This window comes from Haematobia irritans, chromosome 4 (genome assembly GCF_050003625.1).
Source record: "Haematobia irritans isolate KBUSLIRL chromosome 4, ASM5000362v1, whole genome shotgun sequence".
NCBI lineage: Eukaryota > Metazoa > Arthropoda > Insecta > Diptera > Muscidae > Haematobia > Haematobia irritans.
The window spans coordinates 194472335-194494343 of record NC_134400.1 but is presented as its reverse complement, the minus strand read 5'-3'; the positions used below and the strand labels follow the sequence as shown (position 1 = coordinate 194494343).

The following is a 22009-nucleotide window of genomic DNA, read 5'->3' as shown; positions in this document are numbered from 1 at the left end:
ATTAAAAATTTAATTGATACAACAAATTTTTTATAGAAAACTTTATCAAAATTTTATTTCTATAGAAAATTTTGTCAAAATTTCATTTCTATAGAAAATTTTGTCAAAATTTTATTTCTATGGAAAATTTTGTCAAAATTTTATTTCTATAGAAAATTTTGTCGAAATTTTATTTCAACAGAAAATTTTGTCAAAATTTTATTTCAATAGAAAATGTTGTCAAAATTTTATTTCTATAGAACATTTTTTTCAAAATTTTATTTCTATAGAAAATTTTATTTCTATAGAACACTTTGCCAAAATTTTATTTCTATAAAAAACTACCAAAAAAAAAATTTTATTTTGTAGTTTTTGATCAAATTTTATTTCTATAGAAGTATTTGTATGGAAAATTTTATTTTTATAGAAAATTTGTCCAAATTTTATTTCTATAGAAAATGTTGTCAAAATTTTATTTCTATAGAACATTTTGTCAAAATTTTATTTCTATTCTGATTATTAATTTTGTTCGGCTTAAGGTCATAGAAACAATCGATTATTGATTTGTTTTAATATTTATTTCCAATATTTCGGTTAGTGCCACTAACCATCTTCTGGGATTTTGTATCTACATAAAATACAAAAATTAAAATACTTTTAATGTTCACAAATCACAATATTATTTTAGATATAATATATTGAAAATAACTAACGTGAGTTCGTGTGATGCTGTTCGTTCTGCAAGTCACCGTGCACTAAGCTTCGTTTGTGTCGATGCTTGTTTATGATGTGTCGATACATTCTCGCGCATTCTTCCGTGTCTTTTTTGAAACTATATTGGTGTATTGGAAATAAATATTAAAACAAATCAATAATCGATTGTTTCTATGACCTCAAGCCGAACAAAATTAATAATCAGAATAAACATAAAATAGGTCAACAACACTCAAAAATATTTTTAAAATTTTATTTCTATAGAAAATTTTGTGAAAAATTTATTTCATAGAAAATTTTGTGAAAATTTTATTTCTATAGAAAATTTTGTCAAAAATTTTATTTCCATAGATATTTTTATCAAAATTTTATTTCCATAGATATTTTTATCAAATTTTTATTTCTATAGAAAATTTTGTCAAAATTTTATTTCTATAGAAAATTTTGTCAAAATATTATTTCTATAGAAAATTTTGTCAACATTTTATTTCTATAGACAATTTTGTCGAAATTTTATTTCTATAGAAAATGTTGCCAAAATTTTATTTCTATAGATAATTTTGTCAAAATTTTATTTCTCTCTCTTTTAAATGAAATGAAACTTTCTAATGTAGACGACTGTGGATGTCCACACTTCACTGTACTGTATGTGGTCGGAAATCGGAAATATTTGGATCTGTTATAAAAGGATGGACTTACTATGGTGGTGGGTAAATAAAGTACGTTTGATATTATTTTTGTTTTAATTTTTTAAGTATCATTTTTATTATGTATATATATATTTTTTTTAATCTGTGATTTCGCTGACAAATATTTACGGATGTATGCAAGCCCTTATTATTCTACATAGATATAATTTCCATTAAATATTTTTATTTCTTCCATTTGTTTATTGAGTTATGTGGTGGTTAGTGGAGAGAATTTAATTACTTAATCACATATAATATCTATTGCCCTTATATAGTGAAATAACCGTTGACAGGATATTCCCGTATTGTGATGTATTTCTTTTTCACTTGTTTTTTGTGTACTTTTTTTTCATCTAATATATATGGAATGCTATGCAGTGAAGTGAATCGATTAACAAATACATCAAAAATTACTGCTGTTGCTGTTGGTGGTGCTGTTTAAGAGTTTCATTTAATAGATGTTTGCCGGAATTTTCAAAAGGCACCACTATATTACGTAAGCTATCAATACTGTTGCGTAAACGGGCTGTTTGGAATTTTGAAGGTAGTTTAGGTGAGCTGCTCACAGAAAAGGCCTTGAATTCCTGAGAAGATGTATATGTGGGCAGAATATAGAAAATGTACAGAGAAAAAAAAATCAAACAAGAAATAGAGAAGACAAGATTTTTTATGTTAATAATTTTTTCGATTGTATTTACAGAGCTTTATCTGGCTCTGTTTTATAGTTCAACAGAAAAATAAACAAACGAAAACAAATCAGCAATAATAATTCATGATAATGAGAAATTTAAAACTAAAGATTCGAAACAATTATTGCAAGGTATGGTAGGTCATTAGATAGGTAGCTTAAGAAGCTCTATATATGTATATAGGAATAATGAATATTTATATAAATCTATATAAATATAAATTAACTTAAATAAAGAACTTAAATTAACAATGCATGTCATGATTGGGATTTCAGTTTGTTTTTCTTGGATACAAATGTAATGTATTTAAAATTATAATAATGTAATGTAATTTAAAGCCGTACTTAAAATTCAAAAAAAAGGATAGAAAACAATATAAAGAATTTAATTCAATAATATTTTTTGTTTTTGTTTTACTAAAACACTTATAAAAGGGGACGGCTGTAAGCATATGTATAGTGGGTGGGGTTGGGGAAGGTGTTTGTACCGCTTAGTATGGCACCTTACAGATTTAACAGTAATTATGATACCTGATGTCCCGATGGCGAATTAGTTTCACTTCCTGTCGCTGAGGACATATAGGACTGAAATGTTGCTGTTTGATCGCGATTACCACCCCGTGTCGATACCTTTTCTTGTAAGGTATTTAGAGTTTTCGAGAACCATGGCTGCCAGCTATTACGGTTGGACTGCATTTCCGTTATGGTGGTATTGAGCTGATGATTTAAATCTTGATTTTTGCATTCAGCTTCGACTTGTGCCAATTTAGCTTGGGCCAGTTCTAATTCGAGTTCACGTATGTGTTGTAATGCCGCATGTAAAGGATCCAAAGGACCCAATGGATTTTCATTTGCATTTTTATTATTTGTATTGATTGGAGATCGATTATCATTGGTCGATGACGATGATGATGACGTTGATGATTTATTTGTTATGGCATTGTTAGCATGATTATCCTTTTCAATGTGTTTTGCGCAATTTTCACATTTGGCCACAGTGCTCTGAAAATATATAGACTGTGTTATAATTTTTGTTTTCAATTTATTTCCTAATCTAACAAAAAATGTATATTTCTTAAGTTGGAATTGTTAGAATTTTAGAAAACCAAAATTTTATATAGAAATAAAATTTTGACAACATTTTCTGTAGAAATAAAATTTTGACAAAATTTTCAATAAAATTGTGACAAAATTTTCCATAGAAATAAAATTTTGACAAAATTTTCTATAGAAATAAAATTTTGACAAAATTTTTATAGAAATAAATTTTTGACAAAATTTTCTATAGAAATAAAATTTTGACAAAATTTTCTATAGAAATAAAATTTTGACAAAATTTTCTATAGAAATAAAATTTTGACAAAATTTTCTATAGAAATAAAATTTTGACGAAATTTTCTATAAAAATAAAATGTTGGCAAAATTTTCGATAAAAATAAAATTTTGACAAAATTTTCTATAGAAATAAAATTTTGACGATATAATATAATATAAAAATTTTTACAAATTTTCAATAGAAATAAAATTTTGAGAAAATTTTCTACAGAAATAAAATTTTGAGAAAATTTGTCTATAGAAATAAAATGTTGAGAAAAATTTCTATAAAAATAAAATATTGACAAAATTCTATAGAAATACAATTTTGACAAAATATTCTATAGAAATAAAATTTTGACGAAATTTTCCATAGAAATCAAATTTTGGTAAAATTTTCTATAAAAATAAAATTTTGGCGAAATTTTCCATAAAAATGAGATTTTGACAAAATTTTCTATAGAAATAAAATTTTGAGAAAATTTTCTATAGAAATAAAATTTTGAGAAAATTTTCTATAGAAATAAAATTTTGAGAAAATTTTCTATAGAAATAAAATTTTGACAAAATTTTCTATAAATAGAAATACAGTTATATTTCATGTTAGCCTGATACCGAAACAGGCAATTGACGTCCAAATGCATTATATCAAACTATACAATTATTTTTCGAGCTTTATGGACAGATATAGACTAAGAAACATGGTTAATAGAGCCATTGAAAAGAAAACGCCAGATACAAATATATACACGCCTGGACTGTACATGTTTCGGTTCGGGCGAATGAACCTTTCCACAGCCTTTAGTATAGATCTGGCTGGGAGAGATAACTCAATTTTGGGCCCTTTAGGAAGAAAAGATGATTCAATTCGTAAGAGGAAATTTCCCAAATGTTTTCTCCATAAGGAGTTAGCATAAAGGGCCCAAAATTGAGTTATCTTTCCCAGCCAGATCTATACTAAAGGCTGTGGAAAGGTTCATTCGCCCGAACCGAAACATGTACAGTCCAGGCGTGTATAGATTTGTATCTGGCGTTTTCTTTTCAATGGCTCTATTAACCATGTTCCTTAATCTATATCTGTCCATAAAGCTCGAAAAATAATTGTATAATTAGATAGAAATACAATTTTGACAAAATTTTTTATATAAATAAAATTTTGACAAAATTTTCTATATAAATAAAATGTTGACAAAATTTTCTATAGAAACAAAATTTTTACAAAATTTGAGAAAATTTTCCTATAGAAATAAAATTTTGAGAAAATTTCTCTATTGAAATTAAATTTTGTGAAAATTTTCTATAAAAATGAAATGATGACAAAATTCTATAGAAATAAAATTTTGACAAAATTTTCTATAGAAATAAAATTTTGACGAAATTTTCTATAGAAATAAAATTTGGACAAAAGTCTCGATAGAAATAAAATTTCGAAAAAATTTCCATAGAAATGAAATTTTGACAAATATTTCTATAGAAATAAAATGTTGATAAAATTTTCTATAGAAATAAAATGTTGACAAAATTTTCTATAGAAATAAAGTTTTGACGAAATTTTCTATAGAAATAAAATGTTGACAAATTTTTCTATAGAAATAAAATTTTGAGAAAATTATCTATAGAAATAAAATTTTTACAAAATCTTCCGTAGAAATAAAATTTTGACAAAAGTCTCTATTAAAATGAAATTTCGACAAAAATTTTTTATAGAAATGAAATTTTGAAAAAAATTTGACAAAATTTTTCGTAGAAATGAAATTTTTACAAAATTTTCTATAGAAATAAAATTTTGACAAAATTTTCTATAGAAATAAAATTTTGACGAAATTTTCTATAGAAATAAAATTTGGACAAAAGTCTCAATAGAAATAAAATTTCGAAAAAATTTCCATAGAAATGAAATTTTGACAAATATTTCTATAGAAATAAAATGTTGATAAAATTTTCTATAGAAATAAAATGTTGACAAAATTTTCTATAGAAATAAAGTTTTGACGAAATTTTCTATAGAAATAAAATGTTGACAAATTTTTCTATAGAAATAAAATTTTGAGAAAATTATCTATAGAAATAAAATTTTTACAAAATCTTCCGTAGAAATAAAATTTTGACAAAAGTCTCTATTAAAATGAAATTTCGACAAAAATTTTTTATAGAAATGAAATTTTGAAAAAAATTTGACAAAATTTTTCGTAGAAATGAAATTTTTACAAAATTTTCTATAGAAATAAAATTTTGACAAAATTTTCTATAGAAATAAAATTTTGTCAAAATTTCCTATAGAAATAAAATTTTGTCAAAATTTTCTATAGAAATAAAATTTTGACAAAATTTTCTATAAAAATAAAATTTTGACAAAATTTTCTATAGAAATAAAATTTTGACAAAATTTTCTATAGAAATAAAATTTTACAAAAATTTCTATATAAATAAAATATTGGCAAAATTTTCTATAGAAATAAAATTTTGAAAAAATTTTCTATAAAAATAAAATTTTGACAAATTTTCTATAGAAATAAAATTTTGACGAAATTTTCTATAAAAATAACATTTTGACAAAATTTTCCATAGAAATAAAATGTTGACAAAATTTTCTATAGAAATAAAATTTTCTATATAAATAAAACTTTGGCAAAATTTTCTATAGAAACAAAATTTTTACAAAATTTTCAATAGAAATAAAATTTTCAGAAAGTTTTCCATAGAAATAAAAATTTGAGAAAATTTTTCTATAGAAATAAAATTTTGAGAAAATTTTTTATAGAAATAAAATTTTGACAAAATCTTCCGTAGAAATAAAATTTTGACAAAAGTCTCTATAGAAATAAAATTTCGACAAAAATTTCGATAGAAATGAAATTTTGACAAAATTTTCCATAGAAATAAAATTTCGACAAAATTTTCTATAGAAATAAAATTTTGACTAAATTTTCCATAGAAATAAAATTTTGACTAAATTTACCATAGAAATAAAATTTTGATAAAATTTTCCGTAGAAAAAAAAATTCGACAAAATTTTCTATAGAATGTAAGGATTGATCTTCACCTTCTAGGGCGCGAGATCCAGCATACAAACAAGTGCCTGTAGGCTTGGCAACACTCAACTAAGATCAGACAAGTGCAGTCGCTGCCGTGTACCCCATATGTATCCAAGGACCATATGAAATTATCACATTTTCCTACCTGCCTACATAAACCTAATCGACTCACCACCAGATCACTGTGGACACATTCTATCCTTGTCGCAGAGTTTCTTGATCTGGATACAAGCTTATGTACCAAAGCGTAAGACAAAATTGGACGAAATTGCGTAAAAAACTTTTACAGCAACAACAACAACCACAATGCGATCCATAAGATCTGGATTATATCTACTACATGCAGCTTAGTTCTTTAATGATTCTTTAATGATGAAAAAATAACCTAAAATTTCACTGAATTTCCTTTCCGGAGTCCTTTGGAATTAAATTGCATAAGCTATGCATCTGCCGGGACTACTTCAACATTATTCATTGTTAGCCTTTGCGGTTATAAATCTAATTGAGCATCAATCTAAAATTTCGCTAAACTTCCCTCCGAGTCCGTTGTAATTAAATAGCACAACATATACATCTACCGGGACTAGTATAGTACCACATTTTATAAATTATTGGGCACCAACGCTATTGGGAAAATTTTTTGTTAAAATCTACTTTTTTGTCGCAACAACCCCAACAAATATGAAAATCCCAAATTATAGAGAAATTCTTTCCCAATAGAGTTTAAATTGAAAGAAGTTAAATTTTGGCAACCACTGAAATGTTTTATGACCAATTGCCAAACTGAAATATATTCTCACTCACCATAACATTACCCAAGGTCTCATTCATTGTGGTCATATCTTGTTCCAATCTCTGAATGATTTGTTTATAATCCTGTATTATGCCAGTGTGTTTCCTCTCTCTTTCAATGGCCCGTTCATTTGCTTCGGCCAACTTTTGCTGCAGCTCACTGATTTCCCCTTGCAGTTTACGCCTTTCGGCACCGAAACGATTTTCATATGCCTGAGTCTCTTTCTCCAAGCGTTCTTTATCCTGTTTCTGTAATTTAAATTCATCCTCGTACAGTTTGAGTTTCTTAATCTTACGCTCACAGGCCATTTTCATTATACGTCTAGCCTGACTTGGACTACGACATTTTTTGGGTAAAGTAACACGAAAGTATTTTAATATTCCTTCGAAATCCAACTGACGTAAATCGTTTTCACATATCGACAAAAGTGTGAGAGCTACTTGAAATAGAACATTTATACCGTCCAATAGGAAAACATCGAGTACATGGAATACAAAGCATAGGGGAAATCGAGCCGTAAACAATGTGAGAAACCATTGTGATGCATACATATGAGTTTCAATGCCACAATTGACGAAGTGATCATATAGTTTGGGCAATTGATCTTTGATCAAACGTTCCAATTGATAATGGCGTAGATATAATGCCTCAAAACCCTGTTTATAGAGATCACGTAAGCCATAATCATACATCAAGGATACTAAAACACAGAAAGCATCTTCTTCGGGCATCTGGAATTATAAAAAATTGAGTATAAAAAGTGTGTAAAGTTTTTGTTTTTCTTAAACACTCACATGTAGAAGCAAGCTGGCAGCAATGAAACTCAATCCTTGGCAATAACCCACTTCACTGTCATACACAGCATAAGCTTTAGAAACTTTAAACAGAGCATCTTGGCCTAAAAAGTAATGAAAATTTTTATGATCTTAGGAAAAAGAAAATTCTGCGATTATTAATTACCGGAACCTCCAGTTTCTCTGAAGCACTTATGTGCCGGAAATGTCCTGTGTATATCTCTTTGTATAACAGTTTCGCACTTGGTTTCCTGGAAGATTGTGGGCTTTACATTATTAAGAATTTATTTTTTTTCAGTTTCATTACTTACTTTGGTAATCAAAATTTTATACATATCCAGCATTTCAGTTTTCGACTCGATTCCTGCCAACTTTTTCCATATCATTTCACGCATCGCTTCTGGAACACCCAAACGAACTAATGATGCCAAATTCTTAGGCCTTTTTTCCCCATCCCATTCCTTTAAAACCGGATCCCATTCATCCAATGTATCCTGAGAACAATCTCTTGGAACTTCTCCAGTACCACTAAGCAATGGCTCATCACCATCCGAGAGATCTTCAGAATCGGTAGGACAATCATCTTCTATTGAAGCTATCGATGATGATCTTACAATACGTGATAGGTTATTCATACCAAACTTAAGTAGATACGAAGATGATGAAGATGATTGTTGCGGTTGCTCCACAATTTCTTCAGCCGGATCAATGGAACTAACTTTCCAGCTAAACTCATCGGTTGTTCGTTTCAAATGTAGATAGAAACGTAGTGTCATTGGTCTCTTTGAGATGAAATGGTCCATAATACGTAATTCTCCTGCAGACTGTATACTAACGGGAGTTTCTATAACAAATCTGACAGGCTCTTGTATGCCACGCATAACAATGTCCACCGCCACGGTAAGGAAAGTTTTCGACGTCTCAACGTTTAATTGCTCGAATGATTTCTCACTAGTTTTCCATTCGGCTTGAATGTGATAGGGATTTAAACAGAGTGGTGTTACGGGAGGTGGAACATCTCCTGCCCCACCACCATTATTTGGGGCTGCTGATGGTTGTTGTATATAACCCATGGATATCATATCAATTAAACGCATATCAGCTTGTCTCACCAATTTACCAGGGCTCAATAGGACACCAAAGCAACGATCTATAAATAATGGCTGCAACACTGTGGATGGTGTTTGTTTGACCGTTATGTAAACTTCCTTGTCAGTATTTGCACGTAACTTAAAGGAACCACGATCTCTGGGCACGGGAGCAAATGAATTCTTCGCAACTTTTTCGCGTATTTCCAATGACACCAAGAACTCATAGCCGGCAGTATTTAGAGGGTTACCACTTATATCAGAAGTTATGGAATTCATCATGTTATTTTCATTAGTTGATATTAGACTGCAAGTCATACTGGCCGGGTAGGTTTGGAAAGCTTTTTGAAAGCAAGCTATGAAATAAAAAAAGAAAAAATAGATCAAGGGTTAGAAACACCGTTGCCACTCGAGCCAAAAATAATCTACCAAAATTGGTAGTAAAGTTTAACAAAAAACTACCAAACCAATTTTGTCAAAATTTTATTTCTATAGAAAATTTTGTCAAAATTTTATTTATATAGAAAATTTTGTCAAAATTTTATTTATATAGAAAATGTTCTCAAAATTTTATTTCTTTCAATAGAAAATTTTGTCAAAATGTTATTTCTATAGAAAATTTTGTCAAAATTTTATTTCTATAGAAATTTTTTTCAAAATTTTATTTCTATAGAAAATTTTGTCAAAATTTTATTTCTATAGAAAATTTTGTCAAAATTTTATTTCTATAGAAAATTTTGTCAAAATTTTATTTCTATAGAAAATTTTCTCAAAATTTTATTTCTATAGAAAATTTTCTCAAAATTTTATTTCTATAGAAAATTTTCTCAAAATTTTATTTCTATAGAAAATTTTGTCATATGTTATTTGTATAGAAAATTTTCTCAAAATTTTATTTCTATAGAAAATTTTGTCCAAATTTTATTTCTATAAAAAAATTTTGTCAAAATTTTATTTCTATAGAAAATTTTATCAAATTTTTAGTTCTATAGAAATTTTGTAAAAGTTTTATTTCTATAGAAAATTTTGTCAAAATTTTATTTCTATAGAAAATTTTGTCAAAATTTTATTTCTATAGAAAATTTTGTCAAAGTTTTATTTCTATAGAAAATTTTGTCAAAATTTTATTTCTATAGAAAATTTTGTCAAAATTTTATTTCTATAGAAAATTTTGTCAAAATTTTATTTCTATAGAAAATTTTGTCAAAATTTTATTTCTATAGAAAATTCTATCAAAATTTTATTTCTATAGAAAATTTTGTCAAAATTTAATTTCTATAGAAATTTTTGTCAAAAAGCATTTCTATAAAAATATTTGTCAAATGTTATTTGTATAGAAATTTTTGTCAAAATTTTATTTCTATGGAAAATTTTGTTAAAATTTTATTTCAATGAAAATTTTGTCAAAATTTTATTTCAATAGAAAATTTTCTCAAAATTTTATTTCTTTCGAAAATTTTCTCAAAATTTTATTTCTTTCGAAAATGTTCTCAAAATTTTATTTCTTTAGAAAATTTTCTCACAATTTTTTTTTTTTTTTTGTTTAGAAAATTTTGTCAAAATTTTATTTCTTTAGAAAATTTGCTCAAAATATTATTTCTTTAGGAAATGTTCTCAAAATTTTATTTCTTTAGAAAATTTTGTCAAAATTTTATTTCTATAGAAATTTTGGACAAATGTTGACTTCTATACAAAATTTTGTCAAAATTTTATTTCTATAGAAAAGTTTGTCAAAATTTTATTTCCATAAAAAAATTGTTGAAATTTTATTCCTATAGAAGATTTTGTCAAAATTTTATTTCTATAGAAAATTTTGTCAAAATTTTATTTCTATAGAAAATTTTGTCAAAATTTTATTTCTATAGAAAATTTTGTCAATATTTTATTTCTATAGAAAATTTTGTCAAAATTTTATTTCTATAGAAAATTTTGTCAAAATTTTATTTCTATAAAAAAAATTTTGTCAAAATTTTATTTCTATAGAAAATTTTATCAAATTTTTAGTTCTATAGAAATTTTGTAAAAGTTTTATTTCTATAGAAAATTTTGTCAAAATTTTATTTCTATAGAAAATTTTGTCAAAATTTTATTTCTATAGAAAATTTTGTCAAAATTTTATTTCTATAGAAAATTTTGTCAAAATTTTATTTCTATAGAAAATTTTGTCAAAATTTTATTTCTATAGAAAATTTTATCAAAATTTTATTTCTATAGAAAATTTTGTCAAAATTTAATGTCTATAGAAATTTTTGTCAAAAAGCATTTCTATAAAAAAATTTGTCAAATGTTATTTGTATAGAAATTTTTGTCAAAATTTTATTTCTATGGAAAATTTTGTTAAAATTTTATTTCAATGAAAATTTTGTCAAAATTTTATTTCATTAGAAAATTTTCTCAAAATTTTATTTCTTTCGAAAATTTTCTCACAATTTTTTTTTTTTTTTTTTGTTTAGAAAATTTTCTCAAAATTTTATTTCTTTAGAAAATTTTGTCAAAATTTTATTTCTATAGAAAAATTTCTCAAAATTTTATTTCTATAGAAAATTTTGTCAAAATTTTATTTCTATACAAAATTTTGTCAAAATTTTATTTCTATAGAAAATTTTAGTTCTATAGAAAATTTTGTCAAAATTTTATTTATATAGAAAATTTTGTAAAAATTTTATTTCTATAGAAAATTTTGTCAAAAAGCATTTCTATAAAAAATGTCAAATGTTATTTGTATAGAAATTTTTGTCAGAATTTTATTTCTATGAAAATTTTGTTAAAATTTTATTTCAATGAAAATTTTGTCAAAATTGTATTTCTATAGAAACTTTTGTCAAAATTTTATTTTTACAGAAAATTTTGTCAAAATTTTATTTCTATAGAAAATTTTGACAAAAATTTTATTTCTAGAGGAAATTATGTCAAAATTTTATTTCTATGGAAAATTTTGTCAACATTTTATTTCTATAGAAAATTTTGTCAAAAATAATGAATATATACCCTTGGTTCATATCCATTATTTTTGATATATATTCTTTGTTTTATCTCATCAACAACGTTTATATATATATATATCCATATTTCGTTGCGAATTAATAAAAACAAGACTTACCACTAACTTGATTAACCGCTTCTGGGATATGGCAACGAAATACATGACACTGAAACAAAGATTCACCATGCAACCAAGTGAATGCGAAACATCCATGTTCAACCGTTTCAATGGGACCACGGAAATATAAAATTATGCTTTGTACTTCATAGGTGGCAATAATGGTATTTGATTCGGCGTCATGTAAAACGACCAAGCCATCTGAACAGTTAGGTATGCTTATGGAAATTTTCATGCCATATGATGAGCTACTATTATTTAATTCACTCATAATTCGATAGACATCCGTCTCTGACTTGGGAGCATTGATATTGGTGGAACCCAAATAAGTGACACCCGAGAAGATAGTGCAGCCTTGATCGATTTCGGAAACTAAATGAAAAAGAAAAATTAAATTAGAAAATAAGATATGCCTATGGGTTAAAAATAAAAAATTACCATCATCATCAGTGTCATTTCTTTCGGGCTTCATAATATCCTGTTTCTCTTCCACGTCAGCCCCATCACCTTTGGATCTTTCGGTGGGAACTGGCGGAACCGCTGTAGCTGCATTACCATCAATACAATCATAAAATACAGATTGTCCCACTCGATTTAGCTCCGATGTTGAATCGTCACTCTTAGGTGTTATCATAGTTTTCAACTTCATAGTATTGGCATTATCAAGCGTTATATCCAGTCGCTGCTCCTGAGGGACAACCAATGCTGGACTTGTTGTACCCACCAAGGGTAAAGTTAATGATTTCTGTTTAACACTTGCTACGGCCAAACCACCAACTGCAGAATGAAGATAACACAACAAAATTACTATTAATCAATAATAATACTTCAATTGACTTTTAAGGCCAAATATGAATGAGAGAAAAAATGTGATGTTTGTATGTATATATGTCCACAGGGGTAACTACAATATAATTAAAGGTATATAAACGCAATGGCAACTGTAAGTGAATGAATGAGATTATTTATTTTCTTGTATTTTTTAGTCGATCTAAATTAAAAAAAGGGGCGTTATTTATTGTCTTCAATACAAGAGTTTCAGTGTGGTGATGTATGTATGTGGTGTTGTTGTCATAGCAGCACATTATTTGTGGACTTATGTTTTTGGAGATGTATGTCAAATAGCTTACAGCTGTTTTACAAGTAAGCAAATTGATGGTGGCCAATTTATGAACCAAAATAAAATCAAATAATAATCTATGTGGAGTGGGCTGAGATGGTCAACACTGCCTTGCCTTCTTTGAAAGAAATACTATATATTTACGTTATTATTTGAGGAATTTCCTCCTCGCTTATCAATATTTAAAAATTAATATCACCTGCATTTATATTTAAATGATAAGAATTTTTAATACAGTGGTTAAGCCAAAGCAAAAATTATTTCGATATGAGTAAAAAATTGAGAATCTACATAGATACAAGTGGATCTATAAAAGTGTTCATTAGACATGAATAGGTGAGGGTTATCTTGATGTAAAAGTTGGAAGTCGCATTTTTATATTGTCGAATATCGATCTTTTATTTTGGCCTAAATCGTCTAATCCAATTTTAACGAAAATGTTGACTTAATATGAATGTAATTCTGAGAGTAAATGCAGCTTATAGGGATACAAAAGTCTACATTAAAAAAAGTCGAGGTCGACTTTTATAATCTTTAAATTCAACTATTTGACTTTTAACATTTTTGAAATGACATTTGACGTTGGCCAAAATCGATTTTTAACGAAAAAGTTGAATTTGTATTATAAGGAGTATATGATGCAAATATTTCTATAGTAAATCTGTGTGTATGTGCAGACTATAGGAATACACAAGACGAAAATCGACTTTTTGTAACGATAAAAATTTTTAAGTCAAAGTCGACTTTTTATAATCTTCAAATTCGACAAATCGACTTTTGATATTTATGAATAGCGACTCGAATCAAATTTTGGCGTTGGCCAAACCAACTTTTATATTTATTTAATGTTTTATTTAATCAACCAAAAAATCACTTGTAAATTAATTTACATGTCCTCTTGGTTTGTTTTTTTTTTTTTCTGCAGCAAACTTTATAGTATGCAGTGTCCATTACTTGTCTTACCGCTTAATATGATCGTCATGTAAAATTATTAATACTAATCCATAAATATGTGATTTAATTATTATTATTTTTTTATGGTATTTTTTTCTTTTTTTATAAACATAAATTTATATTTATTTATTGTTTCCTTTTTAAATAATTGTTATCCATATTATTATTTTTAGTCTTAAGGTTTATATAATTTTGTATTTTTTCTGCAGCAAACTTTATAGTATGCAGTGTCCATTACTTGTCTTACCGCTTAATATGATCGTCATGTAAAATTATTAATACTAATCCATAAATATGTTATTTAATTATTATTATTTTTTTATGGTATTTTTTTCTTTTTTTATAAACATAAATTTATATTTATTTATTGTTTCCTTTTTAAATAATTGTTATCCATATTATTATTTTTAGTCTTAAGATTTATATAATTTTGTATTATATATTTTTGAGTAGTTTTTATTGTAATTTAATCTGTATCGTCCCCTGGCTTCAAATTATAAAATCGAGCAAATAAAATAAGAAGTCGTAAGAGGTTAGTATTTTTTTGTTATCTCTGAGAATATCTGTACACAAAAAAAAATTTCACGAACATTTTTCCAATTAAAATTTTAATTGAGTTTTAAAAAATATTCAATTAAAAATTTAATTGATTCAACAAATTTTTTAATTGAAACAAAAATCAATCACAAAAATTAATAGTTTCAATTAATTTTTTAATTGAATCAATTAATTTTTTAATTGACCTTCAATTAATTTTTAATTGATACTATCATTTCTGTGATTGAAGACATTTCAATTAAAAAATTAATTGGATCAATTAATTTCGTGATTGAACCAGAAAAAAAATTTTTTGTGTGTACACAATACCATTTATATTAAATAGGAATACAAATGTACACACGATGTAAAGGGTGATACGGTCAAAATTTGGTCAATATAAACTTGACGTATTTCTTTCAATTTTGCATTTAAAAAACCTGAACACCCCTCATTTTGAAGGTGTGTGTGTGTAGAATGTTGCTCCTATTTTGATTTTGGAATTCACTCTTCAGTTGTCAAAATGCCGTCCAAGCAAGAAGAGCAGCGTATCAAAATTTTGCTCGCGCATCGCGAAAATCCGAGCTACTTGCAAAATCGCTAAAAGTTGCCAAATCAACCGTTACAAATGTAATTAAAGTGTTTGGGGAACGTTTGTCGACAGACAGGAAGTCTGGATCGAGGGGAAATCGAAAACCGGAAGCCGCTGAGACGACAAAGAGAGTTGCCGGTAGTTTCAAGCGAAACCCTAACCTCTCTCTCCGAGATGCCGCAAATAAGCTGGGTGTATCGTCTACAACCGTGCATCGAGCCAAAAAACGAGCCGGACTATCGACTTACAAGAAGGTAGTGACTCCAAATCGCGATGATAAACAAAATACGACGGCCAAAGCGCGATCCCGGAGGCTGTACACGACGATGCTGACGAAATTTGACTGCGTGGTAATGGACGACGAAACCTACGTCAAAGCCGATTACAAGCAGCTTCCGGGACAGGAGTTTTATACGGCAAAAGGAAGGGGAAAGGTAGCAGATATTTTCAAGCACATAAAACTGTAAAATTTCGCAAAGAAATATCTGGTGTGGCAAGCCATCTGTACCTGTGGCTTGAAAAGCAGCATTTTCATAGCTTCCGGGACTGTCAACCAAGAAATTTACGTGAAAGAGTGTTTGAATAAACGTCTGCTGCCTTTCCTGAAGAAACACGGTTGTTCCGTACTGTTTTGGCCGGATTTGGCATCTTCCCATTACGGTAAAAAGGCCATGGAGTGGTACGCCGCCAACAACGTGCAGGTGGTTCCCAAGGACAAGAACCCTCCCAACACGCCAGAGCTCCGCCCAATTGAGAAATACAGGGCTATTGTCAAGCGGAACCTAAAGAAGACCAAAAAACTGCTAAGGACGAGCAGCAGTTCAAGGCAAACTGGCTTTCTGCGGCGAAGAAGGTGGACAAGGTGGCTGTACAAAATCTGATGGCAGGTGTCAAACGTGAGGCCCGGCAATTCGGATTTGGAAAAGCGAAAGCCTAACTGAATATTTTTCCTGAAATTTATACTAATTGAACTTGAAAAAAAATTAATTTGATTTTTTAAATAAACGATTTCACCGATTTACACGCGTTTTTCCTTGACTAAATTTTGACCGTATCACCCTTTTTGCAGATGAATACAAATATGGAATGAAATAAATAAATAAAATTATAAAGTTGATTTTTCCCAAATTTGGAAAAAGTGGAATGTTCGAAATGTTAACTTTTCCAAATTTTGAACAAATTGAAACGTCGACTTTTGTTATCCTGATTATAATCCTTAGTCATGTCGCGTATCAATTTATTATGAACCTTGTTAATTATCCTAGATTTTCATCCTTTCACTATCTGTGATTAACTAACCCTTAAATGCGCACTGTATTTTTTTAAAGATGCAACCAGAAAAGAAATCTTAAGTCTTAACCCTTTCACTACCGATGTCCACTTAGGACATTCGAAAAATACACAAAATTCTAGTTTTCCACTTAGTTTCGATTTATTTCTCGATGTTATTTTAAAGTGGAGGCTTTAATCTAAATAAGCTATAAATATTTTCTATATTGGTGAGCACTAAAATACATTTTTATAAACTTCTTTAATAAACGAAAAATATGAAAATTTGAGACAATTTTTCTACTGTATGTTTCTAGTAAATGGACATTCATACAAAAACTATAGCTGATACTTTTTCGGGTTCTTTGTTGTATTTTTTCTCACACTATGAAAAATATTATAGGCCAAATAGCGCCTATTTTCGTAAGGCCAGTTGGTCACAATTCAAGAATCAAGTTTTTCGAACAAGATCATATAGCTCTTGAAGTAATTGAGGTAGGTTCTCAAAATGACAATTGTTCTTCTATATGCTGTTAGTACTAGTAAAAACAGATGAAAAATTAAAGTTTTTAACATCAGGTCAATTTCGGTAGTGAAAGGGTTAAACTTTTGACCGAATTCTACGAAATCAAGTTTGTTGGATTTAAAACCTCATAAAACACACAAAGAAAATCTATTGTATTTTTTTGTCAATATTTTTATTATTTACTTTTAATTTTAAGTCATTATATATATTATTCATAAAATTTTTATATTATATTTTTGAGTAGTTCTATTGTAATTTATATTGCACCGGCCTTACCTCCTTTAAATTACAAAATTGAGCAAATAAATGAAAAAAAAAATATGTTTCTTCCGGAAAATCTTTAGTACTTCTGTGTAAATAACCTATACATTAGAGAATAATTAATTTTTACCGCAAATAAAAGCAATGTTGATAAAAAATGTGTGTAGTGTAAAAATATCGATATTCTCTATGTTTTACTACAATCAAATTGTTTATTTGTAAACAAAAACTTATGGAGCTCAGCTACCTACTAGGCTGTCCAATTAACTATTTTTTATAACAAGTTTCAATTGATCCGAAATGAAAATTCGGTTTGTATTTTACGCGAATCCGAATAACCGGTTAAAACCGAAATATTAAAACGCTGTGAAAACTCGTTTTAAACAGTTAGTTTATTGCAAAAAAATAAAAAGCAAAGAATTCATTGTAATAAAATAAACATTTGATTATAAACTATTTTTTTATTTTATTTATTTTTTTTAGTTCTCATTTAAGGTTCTCACACTGCAAACGATTTTTTTGTTTATTTTTCATGAAACTTGAAAAAATATAATTTGTTTGACAAAAGATAAATGTATTCCTCATTATTTATTTATTCATTCGAGAATAATTAATTTTTACCGCAAATAAAAGCAATGTTGATAAAAAATGTGTGTAGTGTAAAAATATCGCTATTCTCTATGTTTTACTACAATCAAATTGTTTATTTGTAAACAAAAACTTATGGAGCTCAGCTACCTACTAGGCTGTCCAATTAACTATTTTTTATAACAAGTTTCAATTGATCCGAAATGAAAATTCGGTTTGTATTTTACGCGAATCCGAATAACCGGTTAAAACCGAAAAATTAAAACGCTGTGAAAACTCGCTTTAAACAGTTAGTTTACTGCAAAAAAAAATAAAAAGCAAAGAATTCATTGTAATAAAATAAACATTTGATTATAAACTATTATTTTTATTTTATTTATTTTATTTAGTTCTCATTTAAGGTTCTCACACTGCAAACGATTTTTTTTATTTTTCATGAAACTTGAAAAAATATAATTTGTTTGACAAAAGATAAATGTATTCCTCATTATTTATTTATTCATTCGTATGTAATGCTTAGCCTTTAGGGTCAATATCTATAGTACATCATGTTGTTCAAGTCTCTATACAAAGATCGACTTTCGGAGGAAACCTGTAGCAAACTAGATAGGAATCTCATTGGAATACAAAAAATAACGGTAAAAATAGTTTTCCCGATTAACCGAAAATGCCAATTTTTCACTTCCGTTTTCGATACTCCTACCGGCGGAATATTAACGCTATGTATTTTCATCTTGGGGGGCTAGCAGCTACCCCCTATAAATTTCATATATTGCTCGTTGCTCGTTGTCAGTTATTTCAATGTCCTATCCTCCCTCAGCGATGTTAAGTATTATTTCCATGCTTCGACTATGGTTCTCCTCTATCCCGGTTCGGACTATGGTTCTCCTCTATCCCAGCAAACAGGAGGCTCTTCCGAGAATGGACATTCATCCGATATGAAATACTTGTAGGGGTCTAAATTCTTAAAAGCCCCAATGGTGTCTATTGAAACATTTTACTTATGCATAGACTTTTTTAATATTCAATTTTTTCTATACTCCGAATTAACATTCATTTGAAGACCATAATGCGCATAATTTTTAAGTTAATAATTCTCAGGACCCTATTGAACCCTAATGATGGGTATTAAGTTCGGGTTTAGCCGCCACCTTTATACACCAACATTACTTGATTTCATATTCCTTAACTACTTCATATAAGAGAACTATACAAGCTTTATGTGAGCCCACTAAACTTTAAGGTCATTTGTGGGGCTGAGGGTCATTGAACAAATTTTGAATACAATCCCTTGTATGGAAACAATTTAAGGGGTGCCCTCAAAAATATCCAGAATTTGAATTTTAGCTCATTTTAATACATTAAACAATTTTATGTTTACATCACCAACTCTGAATGCAGAAAGATAAAATTTATACGACATGGGTATGTGTTTTTGACGTTGAATATTCGAATGTAATCTACATTTAACTCACTTCATTACCACGACACAATGGAACGTCGTCATTCTTAGCAATTGGAAAATACCAATACACAGCATGGACGTGCATATGTATGACATGTATTAAGAATAAAAAAACAACGACAACAACACCACCAAACTCTTTCAAAACAATGTCAACGCACTTACCTTCCCCAGTTTTATCCATTTCCAATTCTTTCAAAGCATCTGTCATGGCATTTTGTACATCTGATAAATTGCAATTATTTATGTCCATTAGAGGTTGTTCTGGAGATGTTGCTTCTGTCGCAACAATTTCATATTCCCCACTCGTTGTGATAGAAGACTCTGAAGATTTTGTGCTTAAGTTATCATCCATGTCGCAGAGGGGAATTGGGTAAGTTTTCTGTATGTATAGTTCTCCGATAAAGTGCGAATTGGACTTGCATCTATTTTGCATTCCATCCGCTGTCTAATATAGTGAAAAGTACATATTTTAGTACATTATTTAATTATAAACACTCTCTTTAGAGTTCGAGGATTTGTATTCGAGTATTATTTGTTTTCCAATCGATGACGAATGTATATTGTGTATTAAGTCTCCTCCCTTATTTTTTTCTTTCTATTGATGGGTGCAATTACAATCGATAGTTTTGTTGGAAACACTTGAATATATCGTTCACATTTTGATAATTACACTTCCTGATTGATATCCACAATTTATTTTCTAGTTTGTTGTGTAAATAATTCACTTTTACTTGATTAAACTCCGACTACAGTTTTTTTTTTTCAATTGTTTTGACAATTATTATGTTTTAGTGTTGGGAATGTAACGAGTATTTGATTACAAGTACTCGTTACTGACTAATTTTGAGTACTCGTTACAATTAAATGAGTTCTCAATATCTTTAATAAAGGGTGATTTGTTAAGAGCTTGATAACTTTTTAAAAAAAAAAAACGCATAAAATTTGCAAAATCTCATCGGTTCTTTATTTGAAACGTTAGATTGGTCCATGACATTTACTTTTTGAAGATAATTTCATTTAAATGTTGACCGCGGCTGCGTCTTAGGTGGTCCATTCGGAAAGTCCAATTTTGGGCAACTTTTTCGAGCATTTCGGCCGGAATAGCCCGAATTTCTTCGGAAATGTTGTCTTCCAAAGCTGGAATAGTTGCTGGCTTATTTCTGTAGACTTTAGACTTGACGTAGCCCCACAAAAAATAGTCTAAAGGCGTCAAATCGCATGATCTTGGTGGCCAACTTACCGGTCCATTTCTTGAGATGAATAGTTCTCCGAAGTTTTCCCTCAAAATGGCCATAGAATCGCGAGCTGTGTGGCATGTAGCGCCATCTTGTTGAAACCACATGTCAACCAAGTTCAGTTCTTCCATTTTTGGCAACAAAAAGTTTGTTAGCATCGAACGATAGCGATCGCCATTCACCGTAACGTTGCGTCCAACAGCATCTTTGAAAAAATACGGTCCAATGATTCCACCAGCGTACAAACCACACCAAACAGTGCATTTTTCGGGATGCATGGGCAGTTCTTGAACGGCTTCTGGTTGCTCTTCACTCCAAATGCGGCAATTTTGCTTATTTACGTAGCCATTCAACCAGAAATGAGCCTCATCGCTGAACAAAATTTGTCGATAAAAAAGCGGATTTTCTGCCAACTTTTCTAGGGCCCATTCACTGAAAATTCGACGTTGTGGCAGATCGTAAGTCTATTCATGATGAAATGTCAAAGCATACTGAGCATCTTTCTCTTTGACACCATGTCTGAAATCCCACGTGATCTGTCAAATACTAATGCATGAAAATCCTAACCTCAAAAGAATCACCCTTTACAATCCAATTAAAAAATTGATTGAAATTGAAAATATAATCTGTAAACAAATATATACGGCCGTAAGTTCGGTCAGGCCGAATCTTATGTACCCTCCACCATGGATTGCGTAGCAACTTCTACATAAGACTGCCATCCACAATCGTACTACTTAGGTTCCCTGCCAACATTTTTTGAATTTGGGGGCGCTTCGGAGAATCCCCCCTACGTCGAAAACAATCATATACGACATCAAAAACTCGTCGGAAAAGCGCCGTCGCTATTGAGAAGTTGTACCACGCCAAGTTACTACGAAAAAGTTTATCAGTGCAATTATTAGGTGCCTATTTAGATCAATTTCGAAGGACGCCAATAAGAACCCCTGCAAACTATCAGAAAAAGTGAATTTTAAGGTAAAGCTGAGTACTATGTTCAGTTTTCAAGCTGAAAACCAGCTTGTTTTCACGGTTACTTTTTATACCCTTCACCACTACTGTGGTACAGGGTATAATAAGTTTGTGCATTTGTATGTAACGCCAAGAAGGAGTAATCATAGACCAACCTTTTAGTATACGGATCGGCTTAGAATTAAATTCTAGAGTCGATTTAGCGATGTCCGTCTGTCTGTCCGTCTGTCTGTCTGTCTGTTGATGTATTTTTGTGTGCAAAGTACAGCTCGCAGTTTTAGTCCGATTGTCCT

The 22009-nt window shown here is 28.7% G+C and overlaps 1 protein-coding gene across 1 annotated transcript; it reads right to left on the bottom strand.

Moving 5' to 3' along the window:
- Positions 1-1417: 1417 nt before the first annotated feature.
- On the bottom strand, positions 1418-20284 carry GAPcenA (GTPase activating protein and centrosome-associated). Its single transcript, XM_075303568.1, has 10 exons — positions 20180-20284; positions 19672-19954; positions 12633-12971; positions 12195-12566; positions 8318-9450; positions 8173-8257; positions 8007-8110; positions 7224-7943; positions 2602-3072; positions 1418-1966 (listed from the first exon to the last, which is right to left on the bottom strand). The coding sequence occupies exons 2-10, from the start codon at positions 19940-19942 to the stop codon at positions 1793-1795; spliced, it is 3669 nt and encodes a 1222-aa protein (XP_075159683.1). The 5' UTR covers positions 19943-19954; positions 20180-20284; the 3' UTR covers positions 1418-1792.
- Positions 20285-22009: the final 1725 nt, after the last annotated feature.

What these genes read in the sequence shown, in the direction of transcription:
- GAPcenA (XM_075303568.1), bottom strand. Translation starts at nt 19,942, where the DNA reads ATGCAAAATAGATGCAAGTCCAATTCGCACTTTATCGGAGAACTATAC. An exon ending in CAGAGAAACTGGAGGTTCCG is followed by an intron (nt 8,111 to 8,172) that starts GTAATTAATAAT and finishes ATTACTTTTTAG; the next exon opens with GCCAAGATGCTCTGTTTAAA. An exon ending in ATTCGCCATCGGGACATCAG is followed by an intron (nt 1,967 to 2,601) that starts GTATCATAATTA and finishes ACATCTTCTCAG; the next exon opens with GAATTCAAGGCCTTTTCTGT.